Consider the following 18,920-nt stretch of genomic DNA (forward strand, 5'->3'; position numbering starts at 1 on the left):
TCCCCCCAATTTGGGCAAGTCTTCCCTTCCTCTTCTGTTCTAATACCCTACCTCATCACTATTTATGTTCAATGATCAATGTTTACTAATTTAAGACGTAGTATTATTCCTTAATAGACTAACATGTAACTCATTTCCTCAGCTCTTTCTTTTCCTGAGGATAGAGATCATGTCTACTACTTCTTCATTGTGACTAATGCAGTGTGTTACAGACACTTGTTAATTACATGTCCTCGCACACCATTCACCAGTCTACTTGTCTTCTAAAATTGCTACTGCTCTGCTAAGAAGAAAACACTTCTTTCAAAAAGCTAAATCCAAATAATTTTTGCAACATGATTAGAAAAGGCACAGAGAAAGGTACTTTCTAGTAATGCTGCATAGTCATACCTGTAATAGCCAGAAAACTTACAATGCTGGTGTTCTGTAACTGGCACTATTGCATTTATGTTATATGTTGACATTAGCCTCATACAGATGACTGAACTTAAACTGGCTTTGAATTTAAGTTGGATGATCTTGTGTTAAATTGTAAAGAATAAAATTAAGACTATGAAATATTGCCTATTTACCAATGGTGTCTAAAAGAAATTGAAAAAATAGTTTTTAATTTGAGGGGAATAGAATCATACCTCTAACCCTTTATAGAAAAAATTAGGTCTTCTTTTTTAACATTCATATGTATCTTTAGAAATGAATTGTGTAAAAAACAGAGAATCTGCTTTTAAACTACAAATCAACTGTGGTCAAATATCACAAATACAGGCAGCTGCCTACTTTTCATCTTCCTTAGACAACAATTAGCTGTAGTTAGTAAGTACAGACACTTCAAAGCAATCAAAATTCTTTACCCCTTAGACTTTCAGCAACCATTCCTAGTTCTTGGTCCCTAAATTGTGTCTCCACGTGAATCCCATTCACTTCCCTTAAATCAATTCCATTATTTGCCTTATTTTTCCTCAAATCATTACACAGCTCTTATTCTTCCCAGAAATCAAGCTAGACTGAGTAGCAAAAATAGGCATATAATCTTATGTAACGCTGTCAGGGCTATCTCAATATGCCATTATACTTACAACTTCAAGAAGAAGTAACAGTCAGTACCCTTTTAAAAGAAGAAGATTTAGAATCCACTTAAAAAATTAGAAATAATTTTTATATATTCTCTAATAGTGGGGTGTATGTCTGTGTATGGATGTATCCACAATATACAAAATATTTCCCCCAAGCAGTCTTAGAAGTCATAAAGGATTTAATCCATTGCTAAGAAATAGTATCAGCCCCTCTCTCTCCCTCTCCCTCTCTCTCTCTCTCTCTGTCATATGTGTGTGATAATGAATGATGAAATAATAAGCTCACCCTCTGGTGGACAAAACCAGAAATACATTTCCATTTTCCTGGATTATATCCAAAATATGATTAATGTGGTGTATTAAATTTCTGCTTCATATTTAACCTAGACCAAAAATAGATCTAAAAGAAGGCCACTTGCTTAAAAAAAAACAGGTCTACTATAATACCTAATGGAAAATCAACAAAATTATTAAATATAGTAATTTAATAATTACTTAAGGCAGCATTTGATACTCAACACTAGTTTGGTTTTAAAATATTGAAACCATAGAATTTAGAGTAGGAAGGCATTACAGTGATCATTTAGTCTATTCCCCTCCTATTTAAAACTGCAAGTTAGATAATAAAAAATTAACTTTTTATTTCATTTTGTTTTAGTTGTTTAATCTGTTAATTAATAACATGAAAAACAAAGTCTGCATCAATAGAAGAACTGACTAGTAATGAGACCTTTTCTCATGTTTCTTTTCTTATGTTTCCATTTTTAATTTACAAATAGCCCAAGAATTAGGAAAAAATTATACCACATGTAAGTTTATTTTAATTTCCTGCCCACTTTATTCGACCATTGAACAGATATTTATTGCATATCTATTATGGTTTCTACGGCATGTGCTGGAATTACAACAGTCCCTGCTTTCAGACTAGTGAAGAAGGGAACAGGTAAACAGTAATTCCAGTATAGTATGATGAGTGTGACAATAAAAGCGAACACAAAGTAATAAGGCTACTAAAGTAGTAGGAAACATTACATCCAAAGGGCTGGAGGTGAGGGAGAATGTGGAAATTGGGAGAAGCTACAGACACGGTTGGAAAGAAGCCTGAAAAGGAATGGTCAGAGATTTAAGGAAATCTGGAGAATACGGTGTCCCAGAGAGATCAACAATGTCTAACACTGGAGAGAAGACTTAAACATACCCACCGGATTTAACGATAAGGAAGTTATTGGTGTCCTTGGAGGAACCACCACCAGCTGAATTAGCTGGAAAGAATGAACGGGAGTCAAGAAAGTGCGTACAGCAAATGTGGACAATACTTCCAATTCCTTTTGCTGTGAAGGGGAGGACGATAATGATACAGAAAGATGGGGAATAAGAGGTTTCTTAAAGGTGATGAGTCTAGAACATGTATAAAAATAATGGAAAAAAGGCAATACTGAGGGAGTGTTTGTAGATAAAATTCATTTATAGGGAGCTTTTATGCAGATACTAAGTAGACAGGCAGGGATGGGATCTAGAGCACAGGAGAGATACGGGGCATTTAGATGTCTTTTTTAAAAAGCTGAATCTTTGTGCTTTTTAAATTAAACAACATGCAAAATTACCTTTGAAAATAATACAATCTGTGCAAAACTACCCTGAAAAGGGGTAGCATCTCTCAAATTTAAAGAAAACATTCTTGTATGTTAACTATATTTGGTTAAATAAAGTATCACTATTAACCTACAAGTCTGGTATTTCAGGACTTGAATTAAATGTTTCTGGATAGCCTAGTACCACAGTACTGAACTAACCCTTAAAAAATTATTTACTTAAAGGTCCAAAAACGTCACCCAGTGTTATATTCATTAACTAGCTGGTTCCCTTGGGTTTTCATTCACTTGGAAGAAAATTTAACTTGAAACAAAATATCTTTCTTTTCTACTAATTGAAAATGGGTCCATAAGATAGCTGGAGTTTTCTTCCTCTAAAAAGTGAGTGATGGGAAGGGAAAAAAAAGGCTTGGTATGTCTAAGTGGTGACAGCAGTGGAAGAAAAGGCTTAAGTGCTCACTATTCTTTCTTGAGTCTTCATGATACCATTTGATGTCATGTATCATCCTATTATAAAGTCTTTTTAACCTTGGGGCAAAGATAGCAACATTACTGTATGCTTTTGATAACACAGACAGATAATTTATTTCCTGCAACTCAACACTCTGTGAAATAGAATATGTGGTCACATTTATTTGACTTCTAAAGCATTTGGCAATTAATAAAATGCTCTCAAGATTGCATTACCTTTTAAGACATCATCTGAAGAATTCAAACTGCTAGATAATGACAACCCATTTTACAGACATCTAATCAAGGGCCAAAAATCTAAGTGATATTTAAACTACGTGCTAGCATGTGCTGGGTAAAAATAATCTGCTGCTTTACTGGTATTCATATTTCAAAAGCTGACATTTAGTAGCCAAGTATTCTGTTACTGATACGGTTACACAGTTCTTAATTGCTTAATATAGTTTTTCACGCACTGTATTACTTCACTAAATGCTATTTAGATTTCATATCTATTATGTCAAAATACATTTAATTAAAAATAATCCACAAGTAAATTCATTTAAAATTCACTGTCAGAACAAAATATTTGTAGTGTTATGATTAGATTTTGGCTTCTTCAATACAAAAATGAATCTCTCCAAATTTTGCTTTAATTATATTTTCTCTTTGGAAAATTAAATATGGTATGTAATTAAATGGCTGTTTCTGCATTCACATTTTCTGTTTTTCCCTTTTAATGATTTTATTAGTGTGGTCACAAGTTTGACATCCACAGTACATTGATAACATAGCTGAATACAGTATTTGAAATAAGTTACAAAAGTGTGGCAAGTTTTAAAATGTCAACTCTGAGTGATGGTGTGTTTCTCATGCATTTTCATCTGTACTCCCGAACTGCACAACTCAATCTGTGCTTATCTTTGCTGGGTTAAGTGTATGCCTCAGCTAGGCTGGGGCAGGAGCTGTTTGCCTTTTTGCAGACCCAGATTTTCAAGAGCAACAGTGTTGAACTCAGGCATTCCATGGAGCATGTTGGCAACATCAAGTTTTGCTTTGGTTCAGGTAAAAATGCAATGACTGACTACTGCTTGTGTGAGCCACCCGATTCCCCAAGGCTTAGGCTAGCATAAAGGGTATTTCAGTATCCTGCCATGAGACCAGCAGGCAGTTTCTGTACATGTTTCCTTGGGCAGGAGGCTGGGGTAGTGTCTAGAACTGAGACTCGCACCAACATGCTGTCGGTGACAGAGCTGGAACCAAGATGAAATTCATAGTAACTTTTTCTCATCAAAGGTATTAACAGTCCAGGCAACAACCTGAATGCTTTTTAGTTGGCCACTTCTTCAAGAGGATACAAAATTCTTTTGCGTGAGGAAAGCTAGAATTCCACATAGGTATCACAAGATATTATGTATGCTCCAAGCAAACAAAATGCCCACTACTTCAAACAAAATGCCCACTACCACAAACAAGGGCTGTGTCCAGAGTGTCACAGTCCCATCCCCCGCATGGCTAAGGCTCCGGAGTCTGTGAGTTAAAGCCATTACTACTTGTCTGTCTCATCTTATAGATGACTGCTGGCAAGAGAGAGCAAATAACACTGTTACTGTAAAGTTGCAGAAACTCCATATAGATTTTTCTTTAGATCATCAGTAGCCATATTTGCACGGCCTTTGACATCAAAGAAGATTCTGAGGTTATGGTTCAGGCACTCTGCCCCAGTTTCCCTCAGCGTAGGGATCTTCTCATCAGGGAAATTAGTCCTGAATCTGTAATCTGCTGCAGGATTAAGCTGTCTAATTTGTTCAAATGTCAAATCACACATCAACCAGTCCTATCAGTCGTTGTAGCTACATGTGCATTAAGACAGGAATCTCATCAGAAGTAAACTCAACGTCCACTTGTTCTCAGCGGTACCATGACCGCCGCTGCCGGGCACCGGCAGGAACTCGGCCCTGGGGCTTGAGCACCAGCAGAGCCCTGCGCAGGGCACATGAGCAAGGCTGAAGAGGTGCAGAGGCTGCTGGCGAAGAGGCAGGCACTGAAGGAGCTGCACATCACCAACCACAGCAGCAGCAGGAAGGATAAGGGGACGCAGAGGTCCCCTGGTCCTCCCACAGCCACATGCCTGTGACTACACCACTGAGGAGGCAGTTTGGGATCCACTGGGCTCCTGGCCAGGCCATAGCACAGGGATAAAGCACAAGGCACTTGGTGCAGCTGGCCTATTTACTTTTTATTTCAGGGTTTTTTTTTTGATGAATAAATCAAAAGTGTATAGGATTTTATAGAATTCATTTGAGTATTACTTTTTAAAAGCTTACCTGTAATTTAACTTACCAGTCATAAATGAAATGTGTCCAGATTTCCTATTATATTAGTAAGAACCACACATTAAAAAATTATTTCTATTTTAATAATAAAGGATATAATATGGACATGAAATGTAAATGCATATAAGTTAAAGACGATTATTTATGTATATCAGTTAAATTGATTAGCATTTAGTTGATCAACAAATAACACACTAAACTTTGAAATAATTCATCTTAGTTTGATAATCTCAAGCAAAATTATTTCCTAAAAACAGTGTTTAAGATATAAGGGAATACACACAATAATATATCCATTCTTGTCGTTCATTCAGAGGCATTACATGTTGACAAACCTGCATACAAAAATAGAAAGCTTTTACTTTCTTTTTATAAAGTGTAATGTTTGGTCAATTTTTCAATAGGACATTACTAGAAACTATTTTAAAAATATCCTTGTGCAGGGATAGATAAAATTCAGATAAAATTCTAGAGTATTTGTCCTTAGCAGGGATCTGCAATCTAAGATCTGATATCTAACAGGATAATCCAGCCTAAATTCTACTATAACACAGTAACTGATAGTTGGTATTTGTGAATGTGGGTAAAGAGGGATGGTGGGAAGGGAATATCTTTTCCTTACTAAGCCTAAAATACTTTTAATAATCCTCACTGGGATAACAGAAAAGATAAACTCTCTTTATCCAGTTTTAGAATGTTTTAGGATTTCTTGGACAGTATGGAGAAAGAAAGGGTAAGAACAGAAAGCTTTTTTGTTTTTCCCTTGATTAGACTAGCTTCAGGGTCTAGTTATCTCTCCCTATCTTTAATCTCCTGGCTGAATCAGAAAACTGGAGTTCTGCTAACACCAGAACTTCAGCTGTTCCTAGTTACTGACTTAGCTGGTTATATAAAACTCAGAGGCATTTTCTCTTTTAGGTCATCTCAGAAAAATCTTAATAATGTAGATAAAATATGCTGAATTATCAAAATTCCTATTACTATTAACACTACTTCGTATTTCTATCTAATGTTCAAAAATGCTTTCATATATATCATTTTTTCCCTTTACATTAATTTTGTGAAGTACCTAAAACTGGTGATATTATGTTAATTTTAGATTTAAAGAGATTGGCACAGAGAGGTTAAGTGAATGTCCCATTATCACCGAACCAAATACTGAGAACTGGATTAGAACCAATCTCCTACCTCCTAGTACAGGATGATACTAATACAAAAGTCATACATAAATAATTTTCTACTTTACTTTACATCTACACATTTATTCATCACATTAATAGCAAGAAAATTTTTTTCAAATTGATAAAACAAAAGGCCTTAATTAGAAAACAATGCATTACCATTGTAGATTTTGGTGCCACTTCTACTGCAAATATGTTGAGTCCTCTGTTGTTTACGCAGTTTTTACTTAGCTCATTGTTGACGTGAATAATCACTTTATTATCTGACTACAAAAAAAAGATTTCATAAATTGTTAATCCTTTCTTTACTAAATATATACAAATAAAATGATAATTACAAAACATTTTGCAAGTCTTGTGATAGAGGTATTCACAGGGTTCTATAGAAACATAGAAGATAATATAGAAATAGAAACATAAGCTCAGATTAGGGTATCAAGGAAGACCTTACGAAAGAAGTGAGACCTTACAGAAGAAGAGATACTAGATCATAGATAACAGCCTCTAGGATGGAGAACAAGCAAGAGAAAGCAGGATGGAGCTGATAAATGAGAGAACTATAGGAATCAAAGTATTCCCCTGCTAAAGAACCTGCAGTCACTTTCTAATGACTACAAAGAGGCAATATAACATTAGACCAGCTGGAGTCATTTCTCAGCAATTCTACTACTTAGCTGTGTGACCTTTCCAAGTTATTTAATGACCCTGTGCTTCAGTTTCCTTGTGTGTAAATGGGGATAGTACTTACCTCACTGGGTTGCTGTGAGAAGTAAATGTGTTAAAGTGCCTGGCACATGGTAAGCTCTAACATCATTACCTCATTTTGGTGAAGGGAAATTTAATTTTCCTTGAGGGAAAAGGAGGTGGAGGGTTGAAAAATGAAGAATTGCCTTCAGAGCAGAGGAACTGGGGTAGGGTAGTGACTCTCTTCCACCCTTTATTCCTAATAAAACATAGAGGGCACACACACCAAAACCCCTCCTACACAAGAATCAAAAACAAACAAATAAACAAAACATGGAGAGGAGAAAGGGAAACATGCCAGATCTTAGGAATCACTCTCCAGGGCTTTATGATCTATTTGAAGACTGCAGTCTACTAGCTGGGGACTCTGTCTTATTTCATCAAGTCTAAACTCCTCTACCTTGTTTTCAAGATAACATATATAATCTGGACTCATTCAGTTTATGTTATTTACCTTCCAAATACTCCTCCAAATAAAGCTCTCTGCTTCTGCAAAGGTGATATTCTCACTTTTTCATCCATAGTTCACATTAACTTTTTCTGATGTTTCTCCTTACACTGTTTCCTCTGTTTCTAAAGGCTGTCTCTCTATATGTCTAAATCCTAGTTATCTTTCAAATCCCATACCACATGCTCAAATCCCACATCACAGTTCCCTTCCCCTGAGTCACAAAACAAGCCCTCCCCCAACTTCTGCAGTCCAAACTAACACCAACTACAAGAGATATGAATACAGTAAAACTCTTATTGCATATACAAACAGTACTATATAATTTAACATTTCATTATTCTCCAGTCTCTTTCAAGACTATCATTCTGACTTAACTACTAGCCCATGAACTCTTTGAAAGCAGAGACAATGTTATACTTTCTGGTGGCCCTTACTGTGACTAGGAGCATTAGTTACATAATACATACTCACACCAACTAATACTCAGCCTAATCTTAAGTACTTCAAGAAATTTATGGCAGACATAAAAATAATATAAATCTCATTGAGGAACTAAAAGAAATAAGCCAACAGTTCTAAAAACCCAGTCATGTTGTGTAAGATTTTTATAAGAATTTGTAATTTACAGAAAACTGGATATCTCCCACTTTAAGAATTTATGTATGTATTCTCTTGATGTGCAATATCAAGAGGCAGATAATGTGGCCAAAGCGAGATATAATTGGCCTGATAAAAATAGGTCCCGGACAGTAGAATATATTTAATTAGATAAAATTATGATAATCTGTAGGATTTCTGATATTGAAAAGCTTGTGTGAAAAGTTGGGCTAATTTTTTTTCTTTACTTTGTTTATATTTCTTTAAAACATGGTATTTATTATTTAAAATGGCTATGTATGTTTAAAGACTTTTAGTAACAAACTAAATAAAATACTTTGTACCCATATTATGCTCTATCTTCATAGATACCCAAATATATAACTTTCATAATATTTTAAGAGAAAAACAATTATGTCATACAGAAATACAAAGAACAGGTATCTCGTAAATAAATATTATACATGTAAAAATATATAAAAATTATCATGCCAAGTTTGAGTTAGAAACCTGAGAAGAAAAAAGAATAACTTATCCATTATAAACATTATTTATGTAATGAGATGTTTAATTACTCAGCAAGAATAGGGTAAGAAAGAAGATGGAATATATTAGTAAACAATGTGGTCATGAGAACCACTTCATAACAGATACCTTGTTTTCAAAAACTGATGTTATCCAGGTGTCATGCTTATAGGTATGTACAATTATATTTTCATAGCCATCTATTACTTTGGCATCGCCTTTGTTAAGAACAGATTTACAAATGGCCTTCTCAAGTTGCCCACTGCATGCCTGCATATGGACAGCTTTAATTCTTGGTTTGCATTTATCTGCATAGATATTGATGACAAATGGGCATGCCTGAAATGAAAGAAAAGCAAATCTTGTTTTAGCCTTTTGATAGAATTTAAAATAAATGATTTATTTCTCTTCAGCAAATGGTGTTGGGAAAACTGGGTAGCAGCATGTAAATCAATGAAGCTAGAACACTTCCTTACACCATACACAAAAATAAACTCAAAATGGATCAAAGACTTAAACATAAGATAAGATACAATAAACCTCCTAGAGGAAAATATAGGCAAAACATTATCTGACATACATCTCAAAAATTTTCTCCTAGAAGAAATAAAAGCAAGAATAAACAAATGGGACCTAATTAAACTTATAAGCTTCTGCACAGCAAAGGAAACCATATGTAAAACAAAATGACAACCTACAGAATGGGAGAAAATTTTGCAAATGAAATTGACAAAGGCTTGATCTCCGGAATATATAAGCAGCTCATACGACTTAGTAAGAAAAAAACAAACAACCCAATCCAAAAATGGGCAGAAGACCTAAACAAGCAATTCTCCAAGGAAGAAACACAGATGATCAATAGGCACATGAGAAAATGCTCAATATCACTAATTATCAGAGAAATGCAAATAAAAACTACAATGAGGTATCACCTCACACCAGTCAGAATGGCCATCATTCAAAAGTCCAAAATGACAAATGCTGGAGAAGCTGTGGAGAAATAACTGATGCTATCCAGGTGTCATGCTTATAGGTATGTACAATTATATTTTGTACATATATACAAGGGGACCCTCCTACACTGCTGGTGGGAATGCAGTTTGGTGCGGCCACTGTGGAAAACAGTATGGAGATTTCTCAAAAGACCAGGAATAGACTTACCATATGACCCAGGAATCCTGCTCCTGGGCCTATATCCAGAAGGAACCCTACTTCAGAATGAAACCTGCACCCCAATGTTCATAGCAGCACTATTTACAATAGCCAAGACATGGAAACAGCCTAAATGTCCATCAACAGATGACTGGATAAAGAAGAAGTGGTATATTTATACAATGGAATACTATTCAGCCATAAAAACCGACAATATAATGCCATTTGCAGCAACATGAATGTTCCTGGAGAATGTCATTCTAAGTGAAATAAGCCAGAAAGAGAAAGAAAAATACCATATGAGATCACTTATATGTGGAATCTAAAGACCAAACCAAACCAAAACAAACCAAAACAAAACATAAATACAAAACAGATACAGACTCATAGACATAGAATACAAACTTGTGGTTGCCAAGGGGTTGGGGGGTGGGAAGGGACAGACTGGGATTTCAAAATGTAGAATAGATAAACCAGATTATACAGTATAGCACTGGGAAATATATACAACATCCTGTGGTAGCTCACAGTGGAAAAAAATGTGACAATGAATATATGTATGTTCATGTATAAGTGAAAAATTGTGCTCTACATTGGAATTTGATATAACATTGTAAAATGACTATAACTCAATAAAAAAGTTAAAAAATTAATGATTTATTATTAATATGTTTTCATATGATTTAAGAAGACATACTACACTTTCTTGCTTATCCTTCTGATACACTTTTAGAGGAAAATTTTAGTACTATGAATTGAGTAATAAAAATACATGAAAATCTAATTTTTGGTAGCATATTAACTGATAATGTTCCATATAAAAAAAGAAAGAAAACTCCTTTAAGCCTTAGTACCATGCTTCCATTTGGTTTAAAGCGAACTCATCTCATATTAGTCATTTAATTTCCTTTCCTAACTCTAAGGTTTCAGAAAGAATTCACTGAAGGGCTCTAAAGAAATTGTTTATATTTGAAACTTAATGCATCAATATAGAGCACTAAAAAGAACTAAATGTAGAAAAATCAATTCACAGTTTAAAGTTAGTGTAAAAGCATCTTTAAAATCTGAGATCTAAAGAGATTTTCTGCATTTAGAAGTAGATTTTTCTAATGTCTACTCTTCAGTCTTTACCACAGCCTATAAGATGCTGCATGCAGTAGCCTTTGCCTCTCTATACAACCCAGTCTCCTGCCTTGCTATGCTCCAGTTACTCTGATCTTTCGGATCCTAGAACAAATAAAGCTCTTTCCTGTATCAGGACCTTTGCATGTAGTGTTCTCCCTGTTTGGAAGATTCTTTCACATGTTTTCACATGTGAACCTCATCTTCCTCCTTTAGGTTAAATCTTAAATGACACGTCTGCAGAGAGAGCTGCTCTGGTCCTCCAATCTCCTTCACTCTCCCTCTGTTCTTCTCTACTTTGACACTAGCTTGTTTCCTTCAAAACATTTTCAATGATTTTATTATTCTACATTTAATTAATCATTCTCCTTCATGGAATGTAAATTCTATAAGGGCAGGAATTTTGACTATTTTATTCATCACTGTAACCTCAGTGCCTCTTTATTACAAGCTTACCCTATGACAGGCATTAAAATGTATTTGTTGAGTAAATGAATGAAATCATACACATTGACAACCAGCTTTTTTTGGGGGGGACAAAAGGTAAAACTCTGAAGTTAGTAGAACTACTGGCATTTTTATTTTAAAAAAAGTTAAAAAATATTTAATGACTCCAACCTTTGGCAATAATAAAGTTACCTTTTAAAGAGCTAGTAGAATGAAAAATCTTTGGACTAGAAAGCAGATCTAAGTTTTTAATTGAACTTTGGCACTTACTAGCTACGTGATCTGGGGAAGTCACTTAACTTCTATGAGGCTTAGTTTCTTCATTGAGAAATGGGGATAAACAGTAAATATTCTACCAAGAGTTGCTGGAAATATCAAATAGGTAATATGTGTCAAAATACTTTACAATATAGAATTCTGAAAGAAGATGATAATAATTATGATTGTGGCATTTTAAAGGTTCATTTTTTCAATACTGAATAAATTCTGGTATTATTTTGCATTTTTCAAGTCTTGCTTATGTGTTTTATTCAACCAGAGAGTATCAAAATTTAAAGATTCACTAAAAGTAAACATCTTAAAAAGTCCTTGTTAAAGACATGTTCTCTAAAATCTTTTAACTAAAATCTTACCTACTCTAAAAAAGCTGCCTTTATACTATTTTTCCTCTTCATGGGCTTGATCTTTTATTTACTTATTCTTTTTATCCTACTAAGTTAATATAGGAAGCATACAACAAGGAAGAAAACTTTTCATTGTAAATTGTTAATTGTAAAAATATTAACAATGTATAATAAGGAAGATAGGGAAGACTGTAACAATAAAACCTAGATTAGGGCATACCCCTTAAATTTTGCACAAAATGTGGCTCTTAGCTATCTGTTAGCCAAGATAAAAGTGAAATGGAATGTATTACATAGCTCTTCAAATCTAAAAAATGAAGTAAATTTTTCCTAGTTCTGAATTCTGAAAGGAATTTATACCAGAAATTCTTTTTTAAAAAGAGAAGAAAAAAAGGAAAAACTAGACATATGTTTTGTTTACCAACATTCAATAAAGAAGTAAATGATTTTTACGGTGATATAGGTCACTGCTCTTGCAGGAGGAACAATAAAGTTATGTTGTCTTTGAAAGAGGATCTGCCTTTATAAGTTGATAGATGGAATGGATAACCTATAATTCTAAAACATGAATTAGGGGGTTTAATAAGAAAAAATAAAGTAAAAATGATGGCTGATTTGCCTGATTGTGGAGGAAAAAAATAATAAAAGACAAACAGAGTGCATAGTAACTTACAGAATGCTTAAATAAAATAAGCTTTGTCTTGGTTTACTAAAACCATTCAATTAATGAGATTTCAAACAATCCTAAGCCCTTTCCTAAATCCTAGCCTGTAACTGATACTTTGGTTATTCTTTGTAACAACACCTACTAACTTAATATGCAGGATCAAAATATAGCTCACCTAGACATTAGATTACTTACATAATAAATGATTCAAGAAATTACCAAAGAAATAGCTATGGATCCAGAATTCTTATGGGCAAAAGACTCTACAGACATATTCAAACCAATTAGAACACAGCACGTAATATAAATGGATTCTCCCTCGATTATCATAAACCTTTTTTTTATAAACATGAAAATGTAACATAGCACATGTCAAAGAACCATTGCCTATCAAAGTCAATACCATAACTGAATTGCCTCCTTGTCTTAGATCACTTACAAGTATCAGTCAAAACTAAATCAGTCAAAATATCTTCAGATTTTAAATGAATCCTTTAAATCAAATGTTACCATATATATATATCTCCCTATCATTAATGGAAACACTCAACATTTTTATACTAATTAATTCTGAATTTTTACTATCTCCTTCTTGTCATAACATCTTCTGATGTAATACTTTCAATCCAACAACTCTATAACCCTTGTTGAATGAGGAGAATCTCTTCATTATGATTCTGTAAATCAAGACATATCCATGCCCAGAACAAAATTTTTGGATGCTTCAATACCAAATTCCAACTTAATACTGTTGTTATTTGTTAATAGGGTTTTGTTGATGGGGCTATATTAAAAAATAAAAAGGACAATACCAGGTTCGACATACAATAAGTAGCCAGGTCTCTTCTGTAAAATCTATTTCCTTATCAGGAAACAGCTTAGCTCAAATGATTAAATTATAGTTCTCTCTAAGGCATATCAAATTACTAACAGGCTAAAATACATGTAAATTAACAGCGAGTATACTTTTAGAATAACTGGCTTTTCAAAGATATTATAGAAAAATGGTGTTTTTGCACTTTCGCAAGTATCCTTTAAAAATGAACAATTATATGATACTAAAATAATTGCTGTCATGAAGGAAGAGACTGTAAAAGAAGTTCTATAGAAGCTAATATACTATACTATAGATACCATAGAAATACTTTAGTAGTATTACAGAAATACTAAAGAAATACTTTTAACAGATTATTATACTAAACGGACTACTCTGACTAAAGTCCTTATGTAAAAACATTGTATGAAGTAAGAATAACAAAATAAAATCCATGGAAAAATTCAAAGATTCCATTGTAGATACACAAAATTTGGCTTGCCAAATTCTGAAAAGACACAACAAGCACATTAGGTTATAAGAACCATGAGTATTAAGATCTGGCAAAACCAGAATGGCCACCTGGACACTAGATAAAACCTTCCACGAAACAACTCATTCCAATAAGGACAAATTGGCTATAATAGTAAACACTAAGGAAAAATCTTTCTAGGATAATAAAGGATAAAGTCACTCCATGCTTTATCTGTAAGTAAATTAACCTGGAAAAACTGTGGGACGTGAAATGAGACTATGCTCTAAAAGACTCTCTGAGCTTTTCCCAATTGAATTTGTACAGTTGCCTCTCCCGCCATGGTTTATGAATATGTAGCACTAATAATAATAATACATTTATTTTCAGAATGGATCAAAATATTTGCCTGTTGCAAGGCTACAACCATCATGACTGCCTAGGACATTCCAAATTACTGATCCCATAACAAGGGACACATTTAACTAGAACAGTTATTCATAAATTTGAGTGAGGCTCTGCTCCTTACTCAAAACGCTTTTTGTCTTTATGATTCCAAAATCTCTGGGAAAATAATAAGGGCCTTAACAGCACTGGAAAAATATATCCTTTAAAGATCCTAAAGTGAGGTTTTCCAGAGAACCTCCAGAAGAATTAACTGTTAAAAATCTTTCAATAAGCATATGACCATATGAAGAAGCAGCTTCCTCTCGAGACCACTGGAGCAAGGTTCTTCTACAGGTCACACTCCTCTCTGCACACTCTTGTTTATTCAGAGCTTTCCTCTTTACTGATTTAAGGGTGTGTATGTCTGACCTGGCCTATCATGTTCTCCTTACTAGTAACAATGACTTGCCAAAGTCTAGGCTTTAAGGAAAATGTGTTTGAACTATGAAAAATATATAATGCAATACTTAACTATATGTCAAAACACCAAGAAACAATATACCCACAGTTCCACAAAGAATGATTATATGTCTTGTGCAACTCCTATGTGGAAGTCAGACTATTTAATGCCAAATCAGAATCCAGGTAAGTTATTCTGTGCAGCTACTAGTTAGGCCCCTCCAAGGATGTGACTCCCCAGCACCCTCTGTGGGCTACATGTCCATACATATACTCCGAAAGAATAAAGCTTTTCTGGAAAAAGACCCCTGAAGATAGTAAGCCCATTCACAGTAGTTACACCACTGCAAATGATCACCACAAAATTGTTCCTTCATTTTGGTTGACACAGTAATTAATGTAGCCTAAGCCCTGAGGGCACAACAAGCCAGTTTAAATTCTTTAACTCAAGCAGTTATAGATTAAAGGCTTCGATTTTTCTTTTGATCAATCAGGGAGGAGTCTGCACTAATGCTAATACTTCATTCTGTACCTGGATTAACACTAGAACAAGTAAAACCATCTACGAATGCAAAAGGCTATACAAAGTTAGACTTGGGGAGTCCTCAGGACTCTTCTTGGCCAAGTCTGGAAAACCTAGAGTCATGATTCTGGAGTGCCTCCAGCCCTTTCTTATAATACTTCAAGTTGTCCTTGTCTCAGTTTAAATGTTATCCAGAATCTTAAAAATGTTTCTGTATAGTTACTCTCCCAGCAGATGACTTAAAGACATAAACAGGATGAAATCATGATATATGCACAACCTGAAAATTAAATCTTCACAGATGAAACCTCTTCAAAGAGATTCAACAACAGTGGTTGAGTTAATCTTTAATGGTTTCTTCTATGGCTTTAGCTGAATGAAAATCAAAAGGAAAGACTGGGAATAAAAAAGTTTCCACAAACTTATGAGAAAACTGATCATTCTGTTGTCATGGTAATGAGCAGTCATCAGAACATGTTTTAAACCTGTTCAACTGATCTGCAACAACTCATCTCAATGAACACACTTTTGGAACCAGCCAGTGTCAGCTCCTCACTTCTGAAAGCCCAGGCATCAGGGACAGACTCATGTAAATAAATATACCACCGAGTGCCAACCAATCAACAGTCTCACCCAAGTAGTCATGCTTCCCCTAAACCCTTTGTGAATACGATGAACATTCTGCTTTGCATGAAGAGACTGCACCTGACCAGCATAGCTCTCCCTTGTAGTAAGCAATCAGTTCAGCCTTGTCTTTTCACTTCAGTTATTGAGTGGTAGTCTCATCATCCTTTGACATTTTCATTGCATAATTTTTTTTGGAACTTTCAATGATGTGAATGTATTATATATTCAATAAATAAAATTTAAATAAAAATATTTTTACCTCAGAAACCCGTCTTGCCTATGATTTCAAAGGTCAGTGCCATCAGCAAATGCTATGTCTTAATTTGCTCTTAATGAACTCCTCTATTAAATGAATGTATGTGCAGCATACACAGTATTATTCAAAGACTGGATACTGATTTTGCAGGATGCTTACAAATGTGGGATTCACTAAATGTTAGGTTAAAATACGATGCAAAGGTTACTATAACTATTCACCTCCTATTAATAAAAATGGAAAAAACATAGAGAACTTCTCAAAACAGATTTATGAGAGATTTCAGATCATGTCAAAACAAGGAACTAAACCAAAATCTCAATACATCCAAAAGGCAAAATCTGTTGATGCTACTGTTACTGTACTAAGTTGATTTATTTGTAGAAGGGGGGTATTATTTTTAATTTTAAGAATATAAACAAATGTATTGCTATCTAAATGTGTGGCCTGAAACTCTTAAATCCTTTACTTTAAACTTTATTGAAGGACACAAAATATAAAATTTAAGAAACAGGCTTAATTTTTATTATCCCTCTGGTTCATTGCGAGTTTTATTCAACTTTTATACTTATCATGTTAATAAATAATAACAATGATAGTGAATACATACACATTGCTTTATATGAGCAAAACACTGTTCCAAGTGTTTTTACAAATATTAACCCAAGGAGTACTCTTTGTAAAAAGATTAGAACTCCAGTTCTCATACAGACACATTCTCCTTATTCTGAGAGAGTCTTTATTTTATTAGGACAGAAAGTCTCCATATGGAAATGAAATTTTAGCAACTCAAATAGCCACTGCTAACTAAGAAATATAATTTTTAAAATTACCAACCTTTTTCCTGCATATCATATGCTCACATTCCTTTGTTTCTGAATTATTTAAATGTTGCAGTAACTAAATTTTAAGGAAGAATTTGCACAAACTAACAGAAAAACACGGCTGCACCCAGGATTCATTCATATATTGAAGATAAAGAATTTGAGAGACCAATTCAAAAGTCTTGTATCAGGAAAATGTTCATGGGGTAAAATATCATGTACATTGAACCCACTGCAAACGTTTAAGATTGCTTTACCTCTGTCAGTTCCAGAGCTTTATTGTAGCCCATCGAGTGTAGAGTTACCCAAAGATCACGAGGATCTCCCTCACGATCGTTGGCTTCCATTAGGTTCAGATCCATAAAGCCCTGCCTTGTTAGTTCATTCTTCTTTGTATCAAAATTTTCTGTCAAAACAACCAAAAGTTTCTTTCTTAATTTTAAAATTATGTATTTAATAAAATGTCTATTATATACTATTATTCATAAATGTTTGTTTTAAAGGAGGCCTTATGAATCTGTGAGCAGTGTAAAAGTGAAATAAGAATGGCTCAAAACATGTTTGAGAGATAATGTTCTCACAACTCAGCGTAAGCACCATCACAGTGCATGATTTAGTTTTTCAACAAAATCTGAAGTTATAAATAATGCAAATATATTCCAAAATTAGAGGAAATTTTAATTTTTTCTAGGTAAATTCTAACCTGCCTGCTTATCTAGAGTATATATTGATATATATTTTAAAAAGTAAAATGCTTCATATTTATTTGCCACCCAACTGAATTTGATGTAATACATACCCCCCAAACTATTGGTGTTTCAAAAAGGGAGGTGTGGATGGTGCCAGATTTAAGGAGACTTCTATATACTTAGCTGCTCTGATTTAAACTGAACTGTCCCCTTGTCCGTAAAAAACTGTTAGATAATGGGGAACATTATGCAGTCCCAGACAAATCTAAATGTGTCTATTTTAACGTTACTTAAAAGCAAAAATTCATGTAGAAGTATCTAGATATATATAATTCTTCCATTTGTCTATAATAAAGACAAAAAACAGCTACTCACTTTGGATTATGTTCTTTTAACTGCCCTACAACAAAGAAATATTTTATTTTTCAACTCCTATCTGTAATATACCCAAAGCAAATGGGTACTTTTACCTGAGTTCCCTTTTGTATACATTATTGTGAGGAAAGAGGCAGAGACAGAACTGTTTAAAACTGGTTGGCTAATAAACAGTTTAAAATGTTTAGAGTTTGTAAAGTGACTCATAAGTTTTGTAAGAAAAAAAGTAAATGTAGACTAAATTAGATCATAGAAATGGTAGCCTAAAATGGAGGCTGGAGTTACTATGTAGTAAAGAGAGATAAAAAATTAATATTTGATACACAAAACAAAGAAATTATTACTTTCAACAAAAATGTATCTAGATATCATGTTATATAAACTATCAATAACAAAACTACTGTTAAAACTTAAAATTATCAATCTTCCATTAATTTTTTAAAGTTTGTTAATACCCAACTTCAAGACTTATTTTAAAGCTACGGTAATCAAGACAGTGTGGTATTGGTGAAAGACAAGACAAATAGATCAGTG

General features: G+C 33.9%; 1 protein-coding gene and 1 pseudogene across 3 annotated transcripts in view; both read right to left on the reverse strand.

Annotated features, from left to right (window-relative positions):
- EFCAB7 (EF-hand calcium binding domain 7) overlaps window positions 1-18,920 on the reverse strand; it is a 58,289-nt gene that overhangs the window by 12,804 nt on the left and 26,565 nt on the right. For 2 of the 3 annotated variants that reach the window (XM_072974302.1, XM_031684359.2), the window contains exons 11-14: window positions 17,580-17,728; window positions 9,079-9,288; window positions 6,792-6,899; window positions 5,735-5,786 (exon numbers count right to left, since the gene is read on the reverse strand). In XM_072974302.1, the coding sequence (XP_072830403.1) occupies window positions 5,735-5,786; window positions 6,792-6,899; window positions 9,079-9,288; window positions 17,580-17,728 (519 nt within the window). Of the gene's footprint in view, window positions 1-5,514; window positions 5,787-6,791; window positions 6,900-9,078; window positions 9,289-17,579; window positions 17,729-18,920 lie in introns of those variants that run through there. The other variant, XM_006205390.4, reaches the window with a different exon arrangement.
- LOC102545298 (glycerophosphodiester phosphodiesterase 1 pseudogene) lies at window positions 3,795-5,405 on the reverse strand (annotated as a pseudogene).

Source organism: Vicugna pacos, chromosome 13 (genome assembly GCF_048564905.1).
Source record: "Vicugna pacos chromosome 13, VicPac4, whole genome shotgun sequence".
NCBI classification, from domain to species: Eukaryota; Metazoa; Chordata; class Mammalia; order Artiodactyla; family Camelidae; genus Vicugna; species Vicugna pacos.